Raw genomic sequence first — 23,888 nt, 5'->3', positions numbered from 1 at the left:
TAAAATGCTATATGTTAAATTCATGGTGCCAACTAGGGTTCCAGGAGTTCAAGGAAGGACTTCTAGGGAGTCTCTGTGGGCTGGAAAATTCAGGAAAAGGCTTCCCAGAATCAACTCTATATCAGGAGAGGGCAAAGGGAGGATGTTCTGGGAAGGGGATGTAGAGGGAAAGTAACGAAGGAACCAATGTGCACTGCGTGCTTATGAGAACAGCAGTGGATCAGCTTAGCTGAAGTGAAAGTTTAGTACGAGGAATTCTTGAGAAATGGGGCTGATTGGGACCACATTGCCAAGCACCTGGATTATGAACCTAAGGGATTTAATTTACAGGCAGGAGAGCCATGGAACGTTTTTGAACTGGGGAATGCCATGCATATGGTGGTATTTTAGAAAGATTCATCTGTCGCTGGTGCATAGGATAAAATAAAGAGTCAAAGTGAGAGGCAGAGACAGTGCAGACATAAGGTGTTGGAGGCTGTTCCTTGGTGGTCACCACAATAATAAAAACGCGTGCATCCCAGAAAGACAATAAAAGATGGATCTGTAGTCATTGGTAACTCGAGAGTCTAAGACTCATGCAAGTCTAAGACCACTACTTGACTAAAATACAGTGATGCCCTCTGAGATTTTTGATTGGCCAAGTCTAGATATTATTGAGACTTTCCCCCCTCATTCCTCATGTGGTTGCTCTGTTTTTCTTTTGCTTCTCACCAGCTCCACTGCCCCTGTGAGTTCTGCCACTGCCTTTGTGGTCTATTGTTCCTTTCTTGTTTCTTCTTTCTGTTTCCCTTTCTTTCCCTTCTCTGATTTTCCCACCCTATATATTTTTTCTCCCTTCTCTCTTCTGAAATAAAGCACTGAAAGAAGTTTTTGGTTTTTGTTTAAATTAAATCAACAGTCAATATGGTATTCTTTTTTTCAATCAGCAGCCCAATACTTGACAACTGTCCTATTTCTGATTCTTCACATCAGTTCTGGTCACTGTTTATGTTCAGAAAGATCTTCACTTATTTCTAATTCTGTCGTCATTTCAGTCATCTCAGGGCTAGAAAGAATGCTGTTGTGTACTGATTATCTCGTGATCATCTAAGTGCAGTTGAAAGATAAGCAGGGGAAAGTAGGGTAGCAAAGTACCCTTAAAAAATAATCTTTTAAAAACGGATCCTGTCCAGACTCGCTAGGAAGAAAAAAGCCAGCATGGGTCAACTCTGAAGAAAACATGCTTCCACCAGAAAGGGTGACCTCGAAGTGGAGAAACTTGAGCAATTTCCTTATCAAAGGTTTTGGACAGATAAAGTTTCTCCATCAGTTGTATCATAACTAAGTCACAATTATTACTCATCCTATAAACTGTTGATCTCACATGGGATATTAGTTCATCAGAAATATGAAATACAAGAGCAAGGCAGACAACATATTCACCTTTAGAAATAAATGTTATCTACTGACACGCCTTCTAGCAAAGAGATCATTTGGTATTTGCTAGGTACTCCTTTTGACTTATAAAACAGGGACATTGACTGGTTATATTTCATTGTAAAATGGGAATTTTTAAGACTCAATTTAAAAATATTAACTATCCTACAGCCATTAAGATGTTAATAACAAGAAACTGATATAGAAAATTCCATGTGACAAGCTTTTTTTTTTTAAATAGAGGTTTCATTTGTTTTGCTTGCCATGGAATTGAACATGGGGATTTTCACCCTGGGTTTACTTACCCTTGTGGTCTGCTTTTGACAGTGGACCATGGAATGTACTATGAAACATCAACCTATTCTAAAAGGGACCTAAGTGGTCACTCACTACAAGGTCTACTTTTACAGAAGAGGAAACCGAAGCTAGGATGTTGAGGGACTTGTATGAGGTCAGGGCTCAGTGACGAACAGATACAAGGTCTAATGAGCATTCCATTATATTAGGTCACCATTTCGGGGGAAACACTCCAACATATCTTTGCTTCCTTTAATAACTGATGATTTAAGATAACAGCTTAGTTCACAAATGTCAATAAAACTTTTAGCCTCTACCACCTTATGCTGTGCATGTGCCTTAAAAGTATCTCATTCCCACTTTCTGGGTTGTAGTTTGCCAGTAAACACGCCGGCATTTATCCTGACCATACCTTTCATAATCTACAGATTATGATTCTGTTTCTCCCTAATCTCCATCTTTTCAGACTGAAAAGTCATTATGGTCTTTCTTTGCTTTTGTATAACAGTTCCTCAACCCTCTTCTTCCCTTGCCAACCATCCCTCTCCTGATTATTTTGATTGTCTTCCTGGACCCACCATCTCCATGACGTTTTTATGAGACACAACGTCAATGACCATAAAGGATGCAGAGTTCGGGGCTGCATGATTCTGTACAACAAGAGGAATATGATCTATTTCTTTGTCTAATGTCTTAACTGGTGGCACCCAACAAGTTACTAGTCTTTCGGGTGAGGATGGCAACTTGGTTGGTCAAACAATAACTTAGCTCTCAGATATTTAACAAGCATCTACTACGTGACCTACGTTGTCCGAGATGTAGCAATAAATATGAAAGACCAAATCTGTGACCTAAAGAACACAGGTAGGAAGAAGACAATATACACATAAATTAATAGTAAGATAATTTTACATATTGATAAAAATAAGTGAAGAATATAAAATGAAGCAATGAGTTCAGGAGTGACTGCAGGGGCTGGGGGCAGTGGAAGGTATATTCAAGGACTTCTGAGAAAGGAGCACAATGATTCCTTGGGTTGTATAGTTTAGATTGATCTTCACATAGCGACTCGGATGCTAAATGGCCTGCTACTTTTCTGGCCAGTCACACAGGCCTGGTGCAATCATTTGTCCTCGTGATTATTTCAACTTGGGATTTTATAATCCAGAAGGTTCTCTAGACTAAGGTAATTTGTTATCTTCAATAAAATTGTTCTAGTCTCACAACAACTCAACCACAATACATGTTGGCCATTCCTTCTGTGGAGCTCAACTACAAACTCTTATTTTTCCAGATGGTTTTCTATACTGTTCTTATAGATGGAGCTTTTAGTCAATGACAACCTGGAAGGTAAGTGCCTGATGCATAAAGGTGAGATTTTGAACTTTCAGGAGACCCCATTCTCTAATTCCAGCCCTGGATAGCTCCTACCATAAGAGGGTAGCAAAGAAAGTAATAGTCTGAACGTGTCCCTGCTGTATCAGACTCTTTTCAGGCACCGATACCACTGGGAAAGGGACACAGGCAGCCTAGAAACCAAGCTCAGCTTTGAGTATTTCTAGGCTTACACATGTGTAGGTAATCTGGGTTTCCTTTTTTTTATCTGATTCTCTGTGTTAGAAAAATTGACATTATTTTGAACACGCATTTTAGGAGAAGAAATCTTTTTTTTTTTTTTTTTTCCCCTCAGAAACTGCAAAACAATTTTGCTCTGTTTCTCTTCTGGGTCTACTTTTAAAGAAGGGTGCTTAATCCAAAGCAGGGATTTTCAAACTTCACGCCGAAGGCCCGTTCGGAAGCCCTCAGGCGGTTCCTGGGCAGGGAGGGAAGTGCGGAGAGGTAAGCCTCCTTCCTGGACGAGCCAAGTGGGCGGACTTGCCACCTCCACTTCAAGCCTCTCCGGTTTATATACTGGGATTTCGCACGAAATGTCACGTGGAGAGAAAAAAAAGGATCCTCTGCTGACAGTGTTTTCAAAGCACCAGTAACGGAATGCACTGTACATCTGACCCATCAGTGGAGGGGCCACAAGCTCAGAGAAGAAACAAGAAATCACAGACCCGTTTTCTAAATGCTGCTGCCACATGAATTCTAGGAAAAGAAAGCCCTCCTCAAAGATCCCCCATCCCATGTTGCTATCACAGGATTAGCAGCCATGTGGATCGTTGCTGCGGCACCTTTGTGGGTTCCAGCCTCAGCCAGGACCTGGGCGCCCTGTCCCTCCCCAGTCTCACTTCCCTCTAGTCCAGGGGTTTCTAATTATGTTTGTGCCACGGCCTCTTTTGCAGTCTAGTGAAGTCTACGGATCTCTTCTTAGAATCACAGTTTTTAGTATGTAAAATTCAAAATAGGATTACAAAAAAAACTAATTGTTTTAAAGTACACTTCTAGCCATGGAGCCCCATAGGGGTGAGTGGACTCCAGGTTAACAAATAACCTTTGAGGCCTGTTACCCTCATTCCGAGAGGAGTCTCAGTGTGAATTTCCCACCCTGCCCTCTCTGGAGTTCCAGTCCTGCCTTTTGAATGGCCTGTTAGGAATCTGCCACAGGGACCTAAAATGCAGCATGCTTTAAACTGAACTCTGTCTTTGCCCACCCAGATCTACTTTTGCTCCTTTGACTCTTCATCAGTTCAACCACATCACAGCCTTCCCAGGCTGGGATTCCTAGAACCGTCCAGGACTCCTGATTTTCTCTTTTCACCCCCTACCCCAACCAGCACCTGGGTCCTCTTGACACCATCCCTGCACTGCCTCCTGAATCCACCTTCTCCTTTCACTCCACTGCATTAAGACCTTCACTAACTTCACCATTGCTCACTTGGATTCTTGCATTCCTCCTCTGACTCACTGTCTGCTGCCCAGATAGTCTCTTCAGTGTCTACAGAGAGAATCAGAGGCAACATTCCAAATCCAAACTGGCCTGGTCATTCCCCTTTCCAGAGTCAATGCAAAACTCTTTAGGTGCCAATCACAGCCCCACAGAGCCTGGCCCCGGCCTTCCTCACCTGCTGTGGCCTCCAGGAGTGCATCTCAGTGCTCATAATGCTCACTTCTCCCTGAATAAACACTAGCTGTTTTAGCTCCTCACGTTTCCTAAGTCTAGGAAACCCTCTCCTTCTCTGTTGCACACTCAACTACTGAAATACATCGCCAACTTTCAGGACCTTGAAGAAGCCTTCTTCGTGGTGGCTTCTTCAGAATCTCAGGTTCGTTCTCCTTGCATTCTTCTACGTTTTTGGGGACACCTCACTGTAACAACTGAAGGAGACTTATGATCTCCCCTTCTCGGTGTGTCCTTTGTGAGGAAGAGAATGCTGCCTTATTCATTTTTATAGCTCTGCAGTGCATGGTGCCTGAGGCCAGTTGACAGAGCGGCTGATTCTCCTACACAACAAGCCTTATCTTTTCATCTCAACTACCTGAACCCTGAGGTAGTCAATAAATGATAGGTTCTCAAATTCAAAGAGAATTTTCAAATGTCTAAATCTCATATAAAACTCAATGAAATAACATTATTTTAAAAGGCTAGACTTAATTCTATGACCCCCAAATCATATATTACTTCTTTCTTCTCTAAAAAGAAGCACCATGGACCCAGAAACTAGGAAGCTGTTCAAAGGAGGAGACTACCTGATCTTTTCTAATCAGACCATCCTCTTGTTGCAACAAGCACAAGTGTTTAAACAACCAAGTTACCTTTAATTTCAGGATAGTAGAGAAAAGGTTTCGGTTCACTGGTTTCCAAATCAGATTTCCTCCGAAGCTGGACGAACACAGAGGCTGGTTTTGTAATGTTGACATCTTTATACTTTGGAGTTTTGAAGACGATGGCAAACTGCAGGATACAAAGATCCAAATGTTGGAGTAGGACTACACTTCTTTTCCAGCAACGCTACTCATTAAACACATTCTTTATGCCCAACGTTTAGACACAAGGTACTAAAAAGTATATAACACCTTAGAGAAATTTACAACCTTAGAATTCTATACCCATACATTTTTACTAAATTGCCAATGTGAAACTGAAATATAAGATTATGCCAATGTATTGCAAAACTTCATTAGTTCACTCGTCTAAAATTTCCAATGTCTTTCAGTATAAATAATCACGTGAATAAAATACGTTGCATACATCTTCTCCTTTTCCAAATTAGCCTTAAAATCCTCCAAGATTATTTACAGCAATATCAGAAAGGCTAGTCGTGGAAAGAGAGAGTGAGGAAGGTGGTACTACTACCAGCCTGCCTGCCAGCCAATGAAGACAAAAAACTAAACCCTGTAAGAGAGACATCATGACAGGGTCAGTGTATTGTGAGGTGAGGATGGCCAAGGCTCTAGGCATACACAGGGCATTCGGTAACACCCATAAGACAGCCTCCTCACTGATATCTGGCAGTGCCAGAATAGTCAGGCATTTTCACAGTTTTTAGCTGGATTTTTTTTTTACTTGATCCACAAAATTAATAAGTTCAAGCTAACAGTTATATACAGAACCTTCCACCAAACAAAAAAGAAAGGATATAATTATTTTCAAGTACACATGGAACATTTTAAAAAAACTGATCATAGAGTCACAGAGAAAGACAAAAAAATTTCAAAGAACTTATATCTAAGACCACCTTCTATGACCACAATATAATGTTGAAATCATCAACCAAACATCTTTTAAATGTTTGGAAACCTAAAAATGGACTCCTAGACAAAAAATTTAAAAGAAAATCATGATAGAAATGATAAAATAAGAACCGAGCAATAATAAAAGTATTATGCTATCAAAATGTGATCTCACCTTATAGCTTTAATGCGTTTGTAACAAAACGTATTTTTTTCATTGAACTATGCTTGGGGCCGAATCACCGGTGCTGAGGGGCCCGCTGCTTTGAGCAGCCACGCAGTGTCAGCATTTAACACCCCGCCTCAAAGATGTTTTAGCTGGATTTTTTGACTATGTAATGTATTCACATGGATCAAGCTTCGTAAATATAAAAAGGTATACAATGGTGTACACTGAAAATTCTCCTTGCCATTCCTGTCCCTCCCTGTTCTGTTGTATTCTTCCAGAGTTTCTTTATGCGTATGTAAACATAAACATAGAATCTTTTTTATATACACTTTGCTTTATATCTACCTTTTAAAAAATTTTAATGTTGTATCTTTGAGACTCTTCCATATTAGTCCATAGAGTACTCATTCTTTTTAATAACTGCACAATATTCCATCACATAGATACACCATAATTTATTTAACTGGCCACTTACTGATAGACATTTGGATTGTTTCCAACTTTTTGTGAAAACTGTATTCCTCAATCGTTCAGTGTAATCATTAAGATGAGGATTCAGCATTTTCATCTCTTAGTCGTATACTCAATTGTCACCAGGAGATCTTGATTTATCATGATGACATCAGCCTCAACTAGAAGACTCCTCCTTTCAACACTTTTCATTAGAATACCCTTTTAACAGGTCTCCGCATATTACACTGGTAGAACATTGTTATGGACTAATTGTGTTCCCCCAAAATTCGTATGTTGAAGCCCTAACAGTGTGGCTGTATTTGGAGATAGAGCTTTTACGGGAAGAATTAAGGTTAAATGAGGTCATAAGGGCAAGGCCCTGATTGGACAGGATTACTGTTTTTTAAAGAAGAGCAGAGAGCTTACTCTCTCTCTGCCCTGTTAGGACACAACAAGAAGGTGCCTGTCTGCAAGCCAGGAAGAGAGCCCTCACAAGGAACTGACACTGTCAGACCTTGACCTGGGACTTCTGGTCTCCAGAACCATGAGCTACAAATTTCTTTTGTTTCATCCACCCAGTCTATGATATTTTGTTATGGAAGCCTGAACAGATGAATACAACACTTAAAACATTTCTACTAAAGGACCTAAGGGCCACTGCCTTGTGGCTAGCTGATCAGACACCCAAATGAAATGCCTTGCAAGGTCTAATACAGCCTTGCCCATAATTCTATGGTAGGTAACTTTTCTGGAACACCTGCAAGACACAGTGCTCTTTTATGAAAGTTAAATAAATATTTATGATTTTTCCTTGTTTTATATATGGAAACTAGTGAATTTCAATAAGGCAGAAAATGTAGAATCATCTTCATCGCCATCATCATCCACTTACTTGTCTATGAACATCTGTGGGGGAAAAATCTCCGAATCCTTCCCAGATTCCACCATTTTCCTCCTCCTCGTAAAATCGAATCTGGATATCATCTGCAAACAGTCACGTCCAGATGTATAATTTCACATAGTATAATAATATTCAAAAACATGAAAAATAAAGCTTGTTCAAGATTCTACCTATAAATACTACGTACTTAACCTTTTTCAAAAGTAATTAATATAAAATACACTTTTGAATTATTTAAAATTTTTAGTGAAAATTTTCTATTAGTTACCATAGTAATGGGCCCCAAGATTCATTTACAATGACAGAGTACTAGATTTACCTATTCAATCTGAGTTTTCTCTTAATCAGTCTTTTCCACTTCTTCATCCCTAAACCAATTCACTCCTGAGAAACACGAAGGATAGTGAGGAATATCAGAATCCCAAAAGGTGGTTCACTTGATACAGATTCACATAATAATATTTAACCAATATAAAGTTTACTATATGGCAGACACTGTTCTGAGTGATTTTATATGTATATATTAGCTGATTTAATCCTCACAACAACTTTGTGATGCAGGTCTACTATTAATATCCTCGTTCTGCAGAAGAGAAACTGGAGGTCAGAGAGGTTAAGTAACTTATCTAAGGTTGAAAAGCTAGTAAATGAAGAGGCCAGGATTTGAACCCAGTGACGTTTCAGGCTCTTACACATTCTACTATGCTACCTCCCTATAATATTTTATTAGTCCATATTAAGAAACTGCTAAATATATCATGTTGGTCTAGTCCCTTCGGGTTAAGTTAGAACATCTAAATTTCACACTTCAGTCATGGGTTCTACTCCTGCAGAAATATGACAATATAACTCAGGTTGGCATCTCCCTGGCTTCACTTCCTATTTCATAGGAAGGTGTACACTGTTGACTTGCAAAAACTAAATTTATATTTCTATTTACATAGAATTTTAGGAATATTAGGGTTGGATAAGACATATTATATACTGGTTAATACCTCTGCCTTCAGGTAGGACTACCCTGGACCTAGTTATTCAGATTCTTTAAGCTAGGTTCAAGACTTCTCTTAATAAGCCATTCCAATGTAATGATAATGATTAAGAGTCACATTTACAAATAAAGGTACTCAGATTGTGTTTACTCATAGTATGCACAACCAGAAATCTAGAAATGCATATTACTTGGATACAATGGGTTGAAAGAATACTGACACCAAAACCTGCAGAGAAAGTGTAAACATTTTTGGGATACAGATATATATTCATACCTTTACCTTAAAATCTTATCTCGTTTTTTCTGACTTTTTAATCTCAGAGCATTTAGCCTCAAAGGAGAATTTTCTTTGTTTTAAGCCATAGTTCTTTTAATAGGGGCTACATTTCCAGCTATGCAGTTGCTTACTTTGAAAATGCTCATTCTTGTAGTGAGTATATCTTTCTTTCTTTTCTTTTTAGTGACGAAACTACATTATTTTTATTGAAAAATGTGAAATTGAAATATTATATTTTTTGCATTATTATTTTTTAACATCTTTATTGGAGTATAATTGCTTTACAATGGTGTGTTAGTTTCTGCTGTATAACAAAGTGAATCAGCTATACGTATACATATATCCCCAAATCCCCTCCCTCTTGCATCTCCCTCCCACTCTTCCTACCCCACAAAGTGCTTGGTCACAAAGCACCAAGGTGATCTCCCTGTGCTATGCAGCTGCTTCCCACTAGCTATCTATTTTACATATGGTAGTGTATATATGTCCATGACACACTCTCACTTCGTCCCAGCTTACCCTTCCCCCTCCCCGTGTCCTCAAGTCCATTGTCTACATCTGTGTCTTTATTCTTGTCCTGCCCCTAGGTCCATGAGAACCAGTATTTTTTTCCTTTTTTTAGATTCCATATATATGTGTTAGCATATGGTGTTTGTTTTTCTCTTTCTGACTTACTTCACTCTGAATGACAGATTCTAGGTCCAACCACCTCACTACAAATAGTTCAATTTCATTTCTTTTTATGGCTGAGTAATATTGTATTGTATATATGTGCCACATCTCCTTTATCCATTCATCTGTTGATGGACACTTAGGTTGCTTCCATGTCCTGGCTACTGTAAATAGTGCTGCAATGAACATTGTGGTACATGACTCTTTTCGAATTATGGTTTCCTCAAGGTATATGCCCAGTAGTGGGACTGCTGGGTCATATGGTAGTTCTATTTGTAGTTTTTAAGGAACCTCCATATTGTTCTCCATAGTGGCTGTATCAATTTACATTCCCACCAACAGTGTAAGAGGGTTCCCTTTTCTCCACACTCTCTCCAGCATTTATTATTTGTAGATTTTTTGATGACGGCCATTCTGACCAGTGTGAGGTGATACCTCATTGTAGTATTGATCTGCATTTCTCTGATGGTAAGTGATGTTGAGCATCCTTTCATGTGTTTCTTGGCAATCTGTATATCTTCTTTGCAGAAATGTCTTTTTAGGTCTTCTGCCCATTTTTGGATTGGGCTGTTTATTTTTTTGATATTGAGCTGCATGAGCTGCTTGTAGATTTTGGAGATTAATCCTTTCCCAGTTGCTCCGTTTGCAAATATTTTCTCCCATTCTGAGGGTTGTCTTTTCATCTTGTTTATGGTTTCCTTTGCTGTGAAAAAGCTTGTAAGTTTCATTAGGTCCCATTTGTTTATTTTTGTTTTTATTTCCATTTCTCTAGGAGGTGGGTCAAAAAGGATCTTGTTGTGATTTATGTCAAAGAGTGTTCTGCCTATGTTTCCCGCTTTATAATGTCTGGCCTTACATTTAGGTCTTAATCCGTTTTGAGTTTGTTGTTGTATACGGTGTTAGGGAGTATTCTAATTTCATTCTTTTACATGTAGCTGTCCAGTTTCTCCAGCACCACTTATTGAAGAGGCTGTCTTTTCTCCATTGTATATTCTTGCTTCCTTTATCAAAGATAAGGTGACTATATGTGTGTGGGTTTATCTCTGGGCTTGCTATCCTGTTCCACTGATCTATATTTCTATTTTTGTGACACTACCATACTGTCTTGATTACTGTAGCTTTGTAGTATAGTCTGAAGTCAGGGAGCCTGATTCCTCCAGCTCCGTTTTTCTTTCTCAAGATTGCTTTGGCTATTTGGGGTCTTCTGTGTTTCCATACAAATTGTGAATTTTTTTGTTCTAGTTCTGTGAAAAATACCATTGGTAGTTTGATACGGATTGCACTGAATCTGTAGATTGCTTTGGGTAGTATAGTTATTTTCACAATGTTCATTCTTCCAATCCAAGAACATGGTATATCTCTCCATCTGTTTGTCATCTTTAATTTCTTTCATTAGTGTCTTATAGTTTTCTGCATACAGGTCTTTTGTCTTCTTAGGTAGGTTTATTCCTAGGTATTTTATTCTTTTTGTTGCAGTGGTAAATGGGAGTGTTTCCTTGATTTCTCTTTCAGATTTTCATCATTAGTGTATAGGAGTGCAAGAGATTTCTGTGCATTAATTTTGTAACCAGCTACTTTACCAAATTCATTCATTAGCTCTAGTAGTTTTCTGGTAGCATCTTCAGGATCCTCTATGTATAGTACTATGTCCTCTGCAAACAGTGATGGTTCTACTTCTTCTTTTCCAATTTGAATTCATTTCTTTTTCTTCTCTGACTGCTGTGGCTAAAACTTCCAAAACTGTGTTGAATAACAGCAGTGAGAGTGGGCAACCTTGCCTTGCTCCTGATCTTAGTGGAAATGGTTTCAGTTTTTCACCGTGGAAAATGATGTTGGCTGTGGATTTGTCATATATGGCCTTCATTATGTTGAGGTAAGTTCCCTCTATGCCTACTTTCTGGAGGGTTTTTATCATAAATAGGTGTTGAATTTTGTCAAAAGCTTTTTCTGAATCTATTGAGATAATCATATGGTTTTTATCTTTCAATTTGTTAATATGGTGTATCACATTGATTGATTTCTGTATATTGAAGAATCCTTGCATTCCTGGGACAAACCCCACTTGATCGTGGTGTATGATCCTTTTAATGTGTGTTGGATTCTGTTTGGTAGTATTTTGTTGAGGATTTTTACATCTATGTTCATCAGTGATATTGGCCTGTAGTTTTCTTTAATTGCGACATCTTTGTCCGGTTTTGGTATCAGGGTGATGGTGGCCTCGTAAAATGAGTTTGGGAGTGTTCCTTCCTCTGCAATTTTCTGAAAGAGTTTGAGAAGGATGGGTGTTAGCTCTTCTCTAAATGTTTGATAGAATTCACCTGTGAAGCCACCTGGTCCTGGACTTTTGTCTGTTGGAAGATTTTAAATCACAGTTTCAATTTCAGTGCTTGTGATTGGTCTGTTTATATTTTCTATTTCTTCCTGGTTCAGTCTTGGAAGGTTGTGCTTTTCTAAGAATTTGTCCATTTCTTCCAGATTGTCCATTTTATTGTCATATAGTTGCTTGGAGTAATCTCTCATGATCCTTTGTATTTCTGCAGTGTCCGTTGTTACTTCTCCTTTTTCACTTCTAATTCTGTTGATCTGAGTCTTCTCCCTTTTTTTCTTGATGAGTCTGGCTAATGGTTTATCAATTTTGTTTACTGTCCCAAAGAACCAGCTTTTAGTTTTATAGATCTTTGCTACTGTTTCCTTCATTTCTTCTTCATTTATTTCTGATCTGATCTTTATGATTTCTTTCCCTCTGCTAACTTCGTGTTTTTTCGGTTCTTCTTTCTCTAATTGCTTTAGGTGTAAGGTTAGGTTGTTTATTTGAGATGTTTCTTGTTTCTTGAGGTAGGATTGTATTGCTATAAACTTTCCTCTTAGAACTGCTTTTGCTGCATCCCATAGGTTTTGGGTCATCGTGTTTTCATTGCCATTTGTTTCTAGGTATTTTCTGATTTCTCTTTGATTTCTTCAGTAATCTCTTGGTTATTTAGTAGAGTATTGTTTAGCCTCTATGTGTTTTAGAGATTTTTAGAGATTTTTTCCTGTAATTGATATCTAGTCTCACAGCGTTGTGGTTGGAAATGATACTTGATACAATTTCAATTTTCTTAAGTTTACCAATGCTTGATTTGTGACCCAAGATATGATCTCTCCTGGAGAATGTTCCATGAGCACTTGAGAAGAAAGTGTATTCTGTTGTTTTTGGATGGAATGTCCTATAAATATCAATTAAGTCCATCTTGTTTAACGTGTCCTTTAAAGCTTGTGTTTCCTTGTTTATTTTCATTTTGGATGATCTGTCCATTGCTGAAAGTGGGGTGTTAAAGTCCCCAACCATTATTGTGTTACTGCTGATTTCCCCTTTTATGGATATTAGCATTTGCCTTATGTTATTGAGGTGCTCCTATGTTGGGTGCATAAATATTTACAACTGTTATATCTTCTTTTTGGATGGATCCCTTGATCATTATGTAGTTCCCTTCTTTGTCTCTTGTTTTAAAGTCTATTTTGTCTGATATGAGAACTGCTACTCCAGCTTTGTTTTGATTTCCATTTGCATGGAATATCTTTTTCCATCCCCTCACTTTCAGTTTGTATGTGTCCCTAGTTCTGAAGTGGGTCTCTTGTAGACAGCATATATATGGGTCTTGTTTTTGTATCCATTTAGCAAACCTGTGTCTTTTTTTTTTTTTTTGGCGGTATGCGGGCCTCTCACTGTTGTGGCCTCTCCCGTTGTGGAGCACAGGCTCCAGACGCGCAGGCTCAGCGGCCATGGCCCACGGGCCCAGCCACTCCGCAGCATGTGGGATCTTCCCAGACCAGGGCATGAACCCGTGTCCCCTGCACTGGCAGGCGGACTCTCAACCACTGCGCCACCAGGGGAAGCCCAAGCCTGTCTTTTGGTTGGAGCATTTAATCCATTCACATTTAAAGTAATTATCAATATGTATGTTCCTATTACCATTTTCTAAATTGTTTTGGGTTTATTTTTATAGCTGTTTTCCTTTCTTGTGTTTCCTGCCTAGAGAAGTTCCTTTAGCATTTGTTGTAAAGCTGGTTTGGTGGTGCTGAATTCTCTTAACTTTTGCTTATCTGTAAAGGTTTTAATGTCTTCACTGAATCTGAATGAGATCCTTGCTGGGTAGAGCAATCTTGGTTGTAAGTTTTTCCCTTTCATCACTTTAAATATGTCCTGCCACCCCTTCTGGCTTGCAGAGTTTCTGCTGAAAGATCAGCTGTTAACCTTATGGGGATTCCCTTGTATGTTATTTCTTTCTTTTCCCTTGCTGCTTTTAATATTTTTTCTTTGTATTTTTGACAGTTTGTTTAATGTGTCTTGGCATGTTTCTCCTTGGATTTATCCTGTATGTGACTCTCTGCACTTCCTGGACTTGCGTGGCTATTTCCTTTCCCATGTTAGGGAAGTTTTCAACTATAATCTCTTCAAATATTTTCTCAGTCCCTTTCTTTTTCTCTTTTTCTTCTGGAACTCCTATAATTTGAATGTTGGTGCGTTTAACGTTGTCCCAGGTCTCTGAGGCTGTCCTCAATTCTTTTCATTCTTTTTTCTTTATTCTGCTCTATAATAACTACTGAAATAACAGTAGTTATTTCCACTATTTTATCTTCCAGGTCACTTATCCGTTCTTCTGCCTCAGTTATTCTGATATTGATTCCTTCTAGAGAATTTTTAATTTCATGTATTGTGTTGTTCATCGTTTGTTTGCTCTTTACTTCTTCTAGGTCCTTGTTAAATGTTTCTTGCATTTTCTCTATTCTATTTCCAAGATTTTAGATCATTTTTACTATCATTACTCTGAATTCTTTTTCAGGTAGACTGCCTACGTCCTCTTCATTTGTTTGGTCTGGTGGGTTTTTACCTTGCTCCTTCATCTGCTCCCTATTCCTCTGTCTTCTCATTTTGTTTAACTTACTGTGTTTGGGGTCTCCTTTTCACAGGCTGCAGGTTCGTAGTTTCCATTGTTTTTGGTGTCTTCCCCCAGTGAGTGAGGTTGGTTCAGTGGCTTGCATAGGCTTCCTGGTGGAGGGGACTGGTGCCTGTGTTCTGGTGGGTGGGGCTGGATCTTGTCTTTCTGGTGGGCAGGACCACGTCCAGTGGTGTGTTTGGGGGTGTCTGTGAACTTAGTATGATTTCAGGCAGCCTCTCTGATAATGGATGGGGTTGTGTTCCTTTCTTGCTGGTTGATTGGCATTGGGCATCCAGCACTGGAGCTTGCTGGTCGTTGAGTGGAGCTTGCTGGTCGTTGAGTGGAGCTGGGTCTTAGCGGTGAGACAGAGGTCTCTGGGAGAGCCCTCGCCGATTGATATTACATGGGGCCGGGAGGTCTCTGGTGGTCCAATGTGCTGGAGTCAGCTCTCCCACTTCAGAGGCTCAGGCTTGACACTCGGCTGGAGCACCAAGACGCTGTGAGCCGCGCAGCAGTGAATGTGGCGGTCTCCGTTATGAAGTCTGATCACGAGGGTCTTCAGTAGCTGCTCAGCTAGAACAGGCTGACTCGGGAGCACTTTGTCTACGAGGCTGTCTCCAGCAGCCCGTGGCTGAAAGAGTAGGTCTTCGCATGCGCTGCCGGAATCTTGAACATTTATACAGAGGTCTTCGCTGGGTTCGGTCACAGGTTTGGTACAGGTGGTCTCAAGAACACCTTACTCTCTCAAGGCTGTGCGCTTGAAACAGCTCCTACACCTGAGGATCTACAAGCTGCAGAAAGACGAGACTGCCTGCGGCCACGTGCAAGCCGTGATTCTTGCCACGTGTCCTGCTGCTGCCGTCGTGGAAGTGAGTGTATCTTTATTATACTATACCTTCTATCATTTTATTTAAAAAATGAGTGAAACTTGAGAAAATAACACAATCTCCTTCAGCTTTTGCTGACTTATCAATCTTGCGCTATATTTAGTGAGAGATAAATGCCAAGAACCTTTCTGAAAGTGAAAATTATGAGAGGAATATGCTCTGAGAATTTCCCTATAGTCCTTATTCTCTTTCTTTTTCTTAAATGACATCATAGTGTCATGTGAAGATATCCAGAGAAGCTCTCTGTGTTGCAATGAAGCATGGTAAGATAAACAAAAAACAATTTTACACTATGTAAAACATTTATTCTGTGTGTGTGTGTGTGTGTGTGTGTGTGTGTGTGTGTGTGTGTGTGTGAAGCGTGGGCTATTACTCATTTATTTAAAGTTCAGATACCAAAATTCAAAGTATAAAAACCCTGAAACATCACTGATTCCGATGGTCACTGTTTTCTTATTTATCTTTACTTCTGTTGAAAATTTTAAAATGAATTAGTTGGGTTAACAAAATAACATGGACAACTTAAATTTGGAAGAGAGGAAATGTATAAATTTTTAAAAGGAGTTCTATGGCAAGGAGGGATATTACTGGGCCCACTGACAAAAAGTGACTCAGAAACACACTCAGAATTATACTTCACATCTGGAGATCAGAGCATATATTTACCTTTCTGAACCTTGTCACAGAGAAGATAAATCTCTTCCCCTCCAGTTACGCATCCAGCTGTCCTGTCCATCCTTACTATTTTCAAGTTGGAGGCATTGGGGGCTTCTGTCCACAGGAGAAAAACAACAAACTTCATTATTTATCCTCAGCTTCACATGCTAACCTCCTATGAGGGACCTTAAAGAAAGTTTAAATAGATGCTTTCACTCATACTGCTTTAACAAGGATATAAATAAAACAAAAATGCCTTCTGAAACCCTCAGAGCTCTTCTTGGGCATGGCTCATTCATTATCACCAAAACAGATGAGACACAAAGGAGCAGTATTTGTTTCTCCCACTAACACAGTAAGAGAGATTAATAGAGAAAGAGAAAGAAATTTTCTGATGTTTCAGGAAGTTCCAAGCTAATGGATGTGTGGAATTTCAATAAGGTCAAGACTTTAACCCCAAACTTATGTCCATGATACCATTTACAAGAGTCCTAGAAATTTAGGAGAAGCAGTTTTCTAAAACTATTTATTAATTTTTATTCTACAGAAAAGAAAAATGAAGATGTTATATTTCTTTTCCCCAAACGAAATTAGAATTCTGTGTGGTTAAGGGGTAAAAGTTTTGTGTGGTAATAGTATAAGGCTTCCCTTTTTTTTTTTGGCTCCAACAGCTGCATTTTAAAGTGATCTTTGGTATGCGAGTCTACATCAGTTTATAAAGCTTTCACTTCCCTTCAAACATGTTTAAATTAGAGAAATCAGTTAGTTGTTGTACTTGGGGCATGGCGTTCTCTACTTAGACCAAACTCTATAACCTTTCAAGGAGCCTAAATACTGCCCTTGTAGACTTTTTGGAAATATCTGTTTAATAAATCCCATGCATACCAAATTAGAAATTTGCATGGTAAATGCTGAAGACCACTGTAAAACTCTTTCAAAAACTCCAGGAACTACAGACTGAAATAGAATTTTGAAGCTACGAAATATCTGTACTGCTCACTTAGTTAACCTGATGTTCCCAACTTGATAAAGCTATAACATGCAAGAATGAAAATGGATAAGAGGTGTCTTTTACTAACTTCTCTTCAGAGCCCCAACTGAGATACTCTTCTCATCTAAGAGCACCAACAATATATCCTCGTAGTAAGGAATTCATAAATAATAAGAGATTTGGCATTGCACGTAGAAGACTACAACGGTGATCTGAGGAAGATTTATCGAGCACCTCACAGTATTTCACTTTTAATCTCAACATCAAGTTTTAAGCTGAGTTTCAGTATTCTCATTTTGTAAGATGAGAAATATGAGGCTCCAAGTGATTAAGTTACTGGCCCCAGGAATCAGAGCTAGTCAGTAACTGCCGGGGCCGGGCTGGAAGTCTGTGCTTGACTTTACAGCAAGCTGCCTCCTGTCAGAAGTCAGGTACTCACTGCTATCATAGATGGCGTCCGATACCACGGGTTCCAGGCGCCTCGTGAAGCTGCCGGTGCTGTCTGGAAGGAAGGCTGTAAACATAAGCCGCACCACGCTGAGGTCCATCTCCTTTGTCTGCTGAAGAGCTGCCTGGCGGATGATCTCCTTTTCCCGATCTAGGACCAGACAACATGGGGCATTCATGCCCAGGGAAAGAGTAAAGCGTGAACGTTTTAGATAGGATGCTTTTATAAAGCTCAAATAAAGAACATCAACTTAAAATAAAAGTCTATTTTTTTTCTTTTGAAATTCTTCATATTGCTAATACAATTTTAAGAATTATCTATTTCTGTCATCCAAACGTAAAGGCATCAAAAAAGGGCCTGCATTTTCTCTGGATCACAGTAAAAACTGTCCTGCGTGTGTCAAACTGCCTCTCTCCTATCTTCCCCTGCCCTGTCCCAAGACACAAAGGATGTGATGGAATGGAATGCAGTAGCCTGACCATGCCTCACTCGTCTGGAGGAATGTGAAAATTAAGTATTCCAAAAGCTCTCTGGGCACAGGGACTGTATTCATCCCACAGTGCCCGGCACAGTACCTGGCACTAAGCAAGTACAGCTCAGCAAGTGTTTCTAAGGAGCCAAATGACTCCACTGCACTGGGCACCTTCCCTCCTGATGGAGCTTTCATACTGATGGACATAATCGTACTTAACTTACAATATCATAAGAGGTGATAATTCAAGTGATAAGTACTATAAAAGAGCTACAGTTGAAGTGATATGAAACTTCAAAGGAGGGGAGAATCCAGAGGCTTTGAAGCAGAAGAGGCATTGCTCTAAATCTTGAAAGGATGGTAGAACTTGAACTTAGGAGGAGAATGAAAAAAGGCATCCCAGGAAGAGGAAAGAGCAGGAATGGAAAGAATGTGCCAAAGAGAGAAAGTGAGAAATTGTGCTTCTATGGTGTAGTTCAGTTTGACAAGAAGGGATGTAGTGGGAAACAAAGTCGAAAATGCAGATTGGGGCTAGCTCTTGGGAGGCCTAAAATGCCAGGGTATGGAATTTGGACTCCGGACGCAACAGGGAGACACTGAGTAGTGGTGACCTGTAGGCTTCAGTAAGATCCATCTGGCCACAGGGTGTAAACTAGATTAGAAGTGGGGAGGGACAGAGACAGAGCATCAAAAAATGGAGTGAGGAGGGGAACCCCAGAGAGCACAGAACAGCTGGACCACGAACTGGAGATGCAGCAGAGGTGAAAAGGAGGACTCAAAGATGATGTGAAGGTTTTGAGGATGAATAGCAGAAGACAGAACATGGCTAATGGGAAAATGATTGTCTCTGGACTGCCTGAGTATGAGCTGGTGACAGGATGGCCAGACGAAAGGACAACACATAAAAGCAGAAATGGCATGTGTGGTGGAACAAGGATTAGGGTTGAAAGAAAAAAATATAAGTGAAGGCAGGAAAACATACAATCATAGCATTTTTATGATAAAGAGGATAGCTTACAATGAGCCTGAAGAGCCCAAAGAAAGAAAGATTCCTTATAATAAGGTGAGCTGGGGGAGGTATAACAGAGCAGGTGTTCTTTGAACCATGTCTTGAATTCTGAATTGGTCCTGACAGGTTGAAAAGGGAAGGGGGGGGTGTTTTAGGTAGAGGAAGACACATACAAAGGTATGAGTATGCATCAGTGTTCAGGGGGCGGTGATGGGGAGAGGTGGGTACAGGTGGGACCTCCGATAAAGCTGGAAAGGGGGCTGAGGCCCGGCTTTGTATGCCAGGCTATGGGGGTACAGATTTTATTCTAGAAGTAGCAGGATGCCATCAAAGGTTTCTGAGCAGGGAAAGGGTGACAGCAGCTTGGGGTACGGACCAGGAGAAGGAGAAACCTGGGGCATAAGATGAGCACATGGTCTACACACAGGACAAGGAGAGCCAGAGCTCTCAAAGGAGCAAGGCTGGGAGAGTGATACTCACCTGTGAGCTGCCGGTCTCCTCCCCCTTCTGCTTGTAAATAGGCAAGATCAGGATGCACCAAAAGTCCGGGGTTATAGCCCCTTATACATGCATCTGTCATTCGTGCTTCCAGTGTTTCAAATACTTTTTTCTTTGTCACGTGAAGTATACCCAGGTTTGCAAAGCTGGAGAAAAAACAGTAACAGCAACGACAAACCAGAATTAGGCAGTCAATGACTAGAGAGTCCTGTTTTACCTTAGCTATGGATTGAGAAAAAATGCACAGGCCCTCAATCACTGGCCCTCAAACACATTACTATTTCTGCAGTGAAACATACAAAGCAGACTCACCAAATGGAATAATAAAGACTATAACCAGCTGCACATCATGTCAGGCTGGGTTTTGCCACCAAATCAGTCTGTGGTAAAATTAGAAAAATCTTTTCGTTTTCAAAGCTTACTAGACTTGCAAATTATGAATAAGGGAGTGGGGTATACATATCTTAATAAGAAAGTTTTACCTAGACTCATTTTAAAGTATTTTTCTAGGAGAGTTGTATGAAAAGAAATTTTAGTTCCAAATATACTAACTTTTCTAACTTTTTAAAAAAGAATATGCAAAATACTATATTTAGAAGATTTTTTTTCTTTTGGCTCATCCGTGGGTTTCTAGACAGGATTTAATGTCTACCAGGAGTCCCATCTCCTCCTGGGCTGTCTCTAAGGTTGGAATTATTTATGACCACTAGAATGTCCAACTCTACATGTACTCAGTCTTGAGGTATACCTTCAATCAAGGATGGATAACTTTTTATATTGTGAAGCCTACATATCCATAAAACAAAATATGTTAATATGCTAATTAAAGCAATTAAAGGGATCTTTAAATATATAAACTGCTCCAGCCATTCATGTTTTAAAATAAAGTACATGAAACAAAGAAGTGTATTCAATAAATGTAATACAACAAACAAACAAAACAGCACTTTACCAAGGAGACTCATTCGGTCAACAAATATTTATTTTGCTCCTTAGTACCAGGCAGCGTCCTGGGTGCTTCTGTCAACAGTAAAGGAATCCCTACCTTCATGGAGTTTATATGCTAGTGCAACAACAGAGAGGAAACAAACAAGTAAATTTTATAATTTAAAAGGTAAAAAGTGTTACCAAGAAAAATAAAGTAGGAATGGGGAAGAGGAAAGGCAGTAGTAGAAGGCACGGCACTTAAAAATAGGAAGAGGCCAGACAGGGCCTCACTGAAAAGATGTCAACTGAACAAAGACTTGAAGGAAGTAGGGGGTGAGACATGGATATATGGAAAAAGAACATTTGAGGTGGAAGGAACAGCAAGTACAAAGACCCTGAGGTAGGATCATGCCTGGTGTCCCCAAGACAACAATGGCAAACAGGCCAGTGTGGCTGGAGTGAGATGAACAAGGGGTCAGAAGTAAGTAAGGAGTTCAAAGAGATAAGTGGGGCACCGTTCTTTTAAAGCCTTGTAAGCTTTTGTAAGGACTCTTCTTTTCCTCTGGCTTTTACTCAGAAAGAAAAAAAAATATTAGCGGGAATATTAGAGGAAAGATAGAAATATTATGATAATTGGATCAAATGAAATAAAGAAGAAGATAATGTTGGAAAACTAGATAAACTAGGGAAAGAAAACATAGGAGGTGAAGGCTGAATGAGATGAGCACTCATACAGAGGCCCAGAGATGAAATGATACAGGTGTACAGACAGTGATGAAAAAAAGTAGGACAGTGGAGGCAGACACCGAAAAGAAAATACAGAATATAAGCCCCTTGAGAGCAGAGATATCCAGTGACTAGAGACCTGGGTGCTTAATAAATGTCTACTGGATAAATAAATGCATGAATTAATCCAGCACAGAAAAACACGCAGTATGACACATTGGTATGCATGGAGGCACAGGGGGATTTTCAGAAACAACTCCTCCGTATTTTGGCCTTTTAGGCTTTACTCCTATACAGACACCACCCATAACTACAGGAAAACGAGGCTGATCTTCTAGGTAACAGCAATGATAAACACGTGTGCAGCACTTTACCACCTAGAAAGTGCTTTTCATGTATATTATCTAATTTAATCTCTGTGAAAAGTCATCATCTGTATTTTTCATTATGTGAATAATGGATTTACTCTGGAAATAAATGAAACAATACAGAAGTCAGTCTTCTACCTTAGGTAATGATAGAGCAACACAGACCGATTGAACCTCGCATTTTAAACAACAAAAAACATATGAAAAAATAGTTTTCAGACACTGAACAATAGGTGGCATAGGACAGTGAGCCTTAAGAAAAGGAAAACAAATAAGGTGAATTCTAAAATTATGCTGCCTTAATATCTAGAGCGAGCTTCCAGGCTGCAGTAAGGAAGGGGGAGCCCAAACAGGGCCTGCTGACCTCCCTGAGTTTAGGAGACAAAGGAGGTCAACAAGGGTAGAATTCACAGGCCGATACCTGAGAAGAAAGAACCACATACCGAGAGACACTCAGAGCATGTGTGTGAGGAAATGACCCAAGGCTGGGAAAAGAACAATCAGAAGCACAGGCAGAACAGCCCCTGGAGCACACACAGGGCTAGAATAGTTCAAGAAAGCTTGTGATACACGAAGTGTTAGGGTGTACAGTCAGAAAGGTATTGCCTTTGTAATGGCATCAAGTTAACCCTAGACTGAAGGCTGCTCTGGTCTCCCTAAAAAGGCTTAATAGTAAGTCTAGAAAGGATCAAGCTATTCCCAAACTTAACTTCATCCCAATGCTCAAAAATATTTAGATGCATAGAAAATAAAAAATCCAACTACCCACAATCCAAAATTCAAAATGTCTACCATCCAATCAAAAATTACCAGGCATACAAAGAAACAGGAAAATATAACGAGGAAAAAAATCATTCAATAGAAACAGATCCAGAAATGAAATGAGACAGAAAACAGAATTTGTAGGTAAGTACATGGAAAAGCTATGAGAGATATACTCCATATAGTCGAGAAGAAAGCATTAGTATGCGAAGGAGAGGCATGGAAGATATAAAAAAGACCCCCGCCTCAAAACCCATAGAGATGAAAACTACAACGTCTGAGAAGAAAAACACACCAGATGGGATTAAGAACATATTAGACAGTACAGACAAAAATTAGTGAACTTGAGGACACAGTAAAAAAACTATCTGAAATGAAACTGAAAAGATGAAAAAAATTTTAAAAAGAAGAGATCATTAATGAGCTGTGGCATAATTTCAAATGGCCAAATATACATGAGGTTGATGTTTCAGAAGAGAAAAGAGAGGAGTGGATGGAAAAAATATTTTAAAAAATAATGGCCGAAAAGTTTTAAAATTTAATAAAAACTATACACCCAGAGATCCAAGAATCTCAGTGAACCACAAAGCACAAGAAACATGAAGAATACAACACTAAAGCTTATCATAATCAAACTGCTGAAAATAGCGATGAAGAGAAAATCTGAAAAGCTGACAGAGAAAAAAACTGACACACTATGTACAGAGGAATAAAGGTAAGAATGACAGGAGACTTCTTTTTGGAAACAAGGCAAGCCAGAAGACAGTGAAGCAGCATATTTTAAGGACATGAAAGAAAAACTGTGTCAACCTGTATTTCTATACTCCTCAAAAATATCTTTGAAAAACAAAAACAAAATAAAGACTTTAAGATGTACAACTGAAAGAATTTATCAGCAGCACACCAGTGGTATAAGAAAAATTAAAGGACGTCAACACATGGGTAAGTATAAAATACTTTCTTTCCCTTATTTAAAAGTTTCTTTGAAAGATAACTGATGATTTAAAGCAAAAATAAAAAACAATATACGGTGGGATTTACAACATATGCAGATGTAAAATATATGACATAATAGCACAAAGGTCAAGAGAGGGGAAATGAAAATATACTGTTAACATGCTATACATAGAGAGGTATAATGCTACTTGAAGGTAGACTATGATAAGTTAAAGATGTATAGTATAAACCTAAAACAATGGCTAAAAAATACAAAGAGGTATAAATCTAAAAGGAGATAAATGAAATGACAAATAATCAATTAATCTAAAAGAAGGCAGGGGAAGGGGGAATGAAGAATAGATATGACAAGCAGAAAACAAACAGCAAGAGGGCAGATTTAAACACAGCCATATCAGTAATCATATTAAATAAAAGTCACCTAAACACCCCACTAAAAGACAGAGTATGTGAGACGGAATACAAAGTAAGACC

The 23,888-nt window shown here is 39.2% G+C and overlaps 1 protein-coding gene across 2 annotated transcripts in view; it reads right to left on the bottom strand.

Moving 5' to 3' along the window:
• Window positions 1-23,888, bottom strand: part of NFKB1 (nuclear factor kappa B subunit 1) — a 121,668-nt gene that overhangs the window by 26,135 nt on the left and 71,645 nt on the right. For both annotated transcript variants that reach the window (XM_082653173.1, XM_082653174.1), the window contains exons 7-11: window positions 19,657-19,820; window positions 17,687-17,845; window positions 16,266-16,370; window positions 7,845-7,936; window positions 5,413-5,551 (exon numbers count right to left, since the gene is read on the bottom strand). In XM_082653173.1, the coding sequence (XP_082509299.1) occupies window positions 5,413-5,551; window positions 7,845-7,936; window positions 16,266-16,370; window positions 17,687-17,845; window positions 19,657-19,820 (659 nt within the window). The remainder of the gene's footprint in view (window positions 1-5,412; window positions 5,552-7,844; window positions 7,937-16,265; window positions 16,371-17,686; window positions 17,846-19,656; window positions 19,821-23,888) is intronic.

This window comes from Grampus griseus (genome assembly GCF_964374135.1).
Source record: "Grampus griseus genome assembly, chromosome: 4".
In the NCBI taxonomy this organism is placed as follows: Eukaryota; Metazoa; Chordata; class Mammalia; order Artiodactyla; family Delphinidae; genus Grampus; species Grampus griseus.
This window is presented reverse-complemented; position numbering and strand designations above follow the sequence as displayed.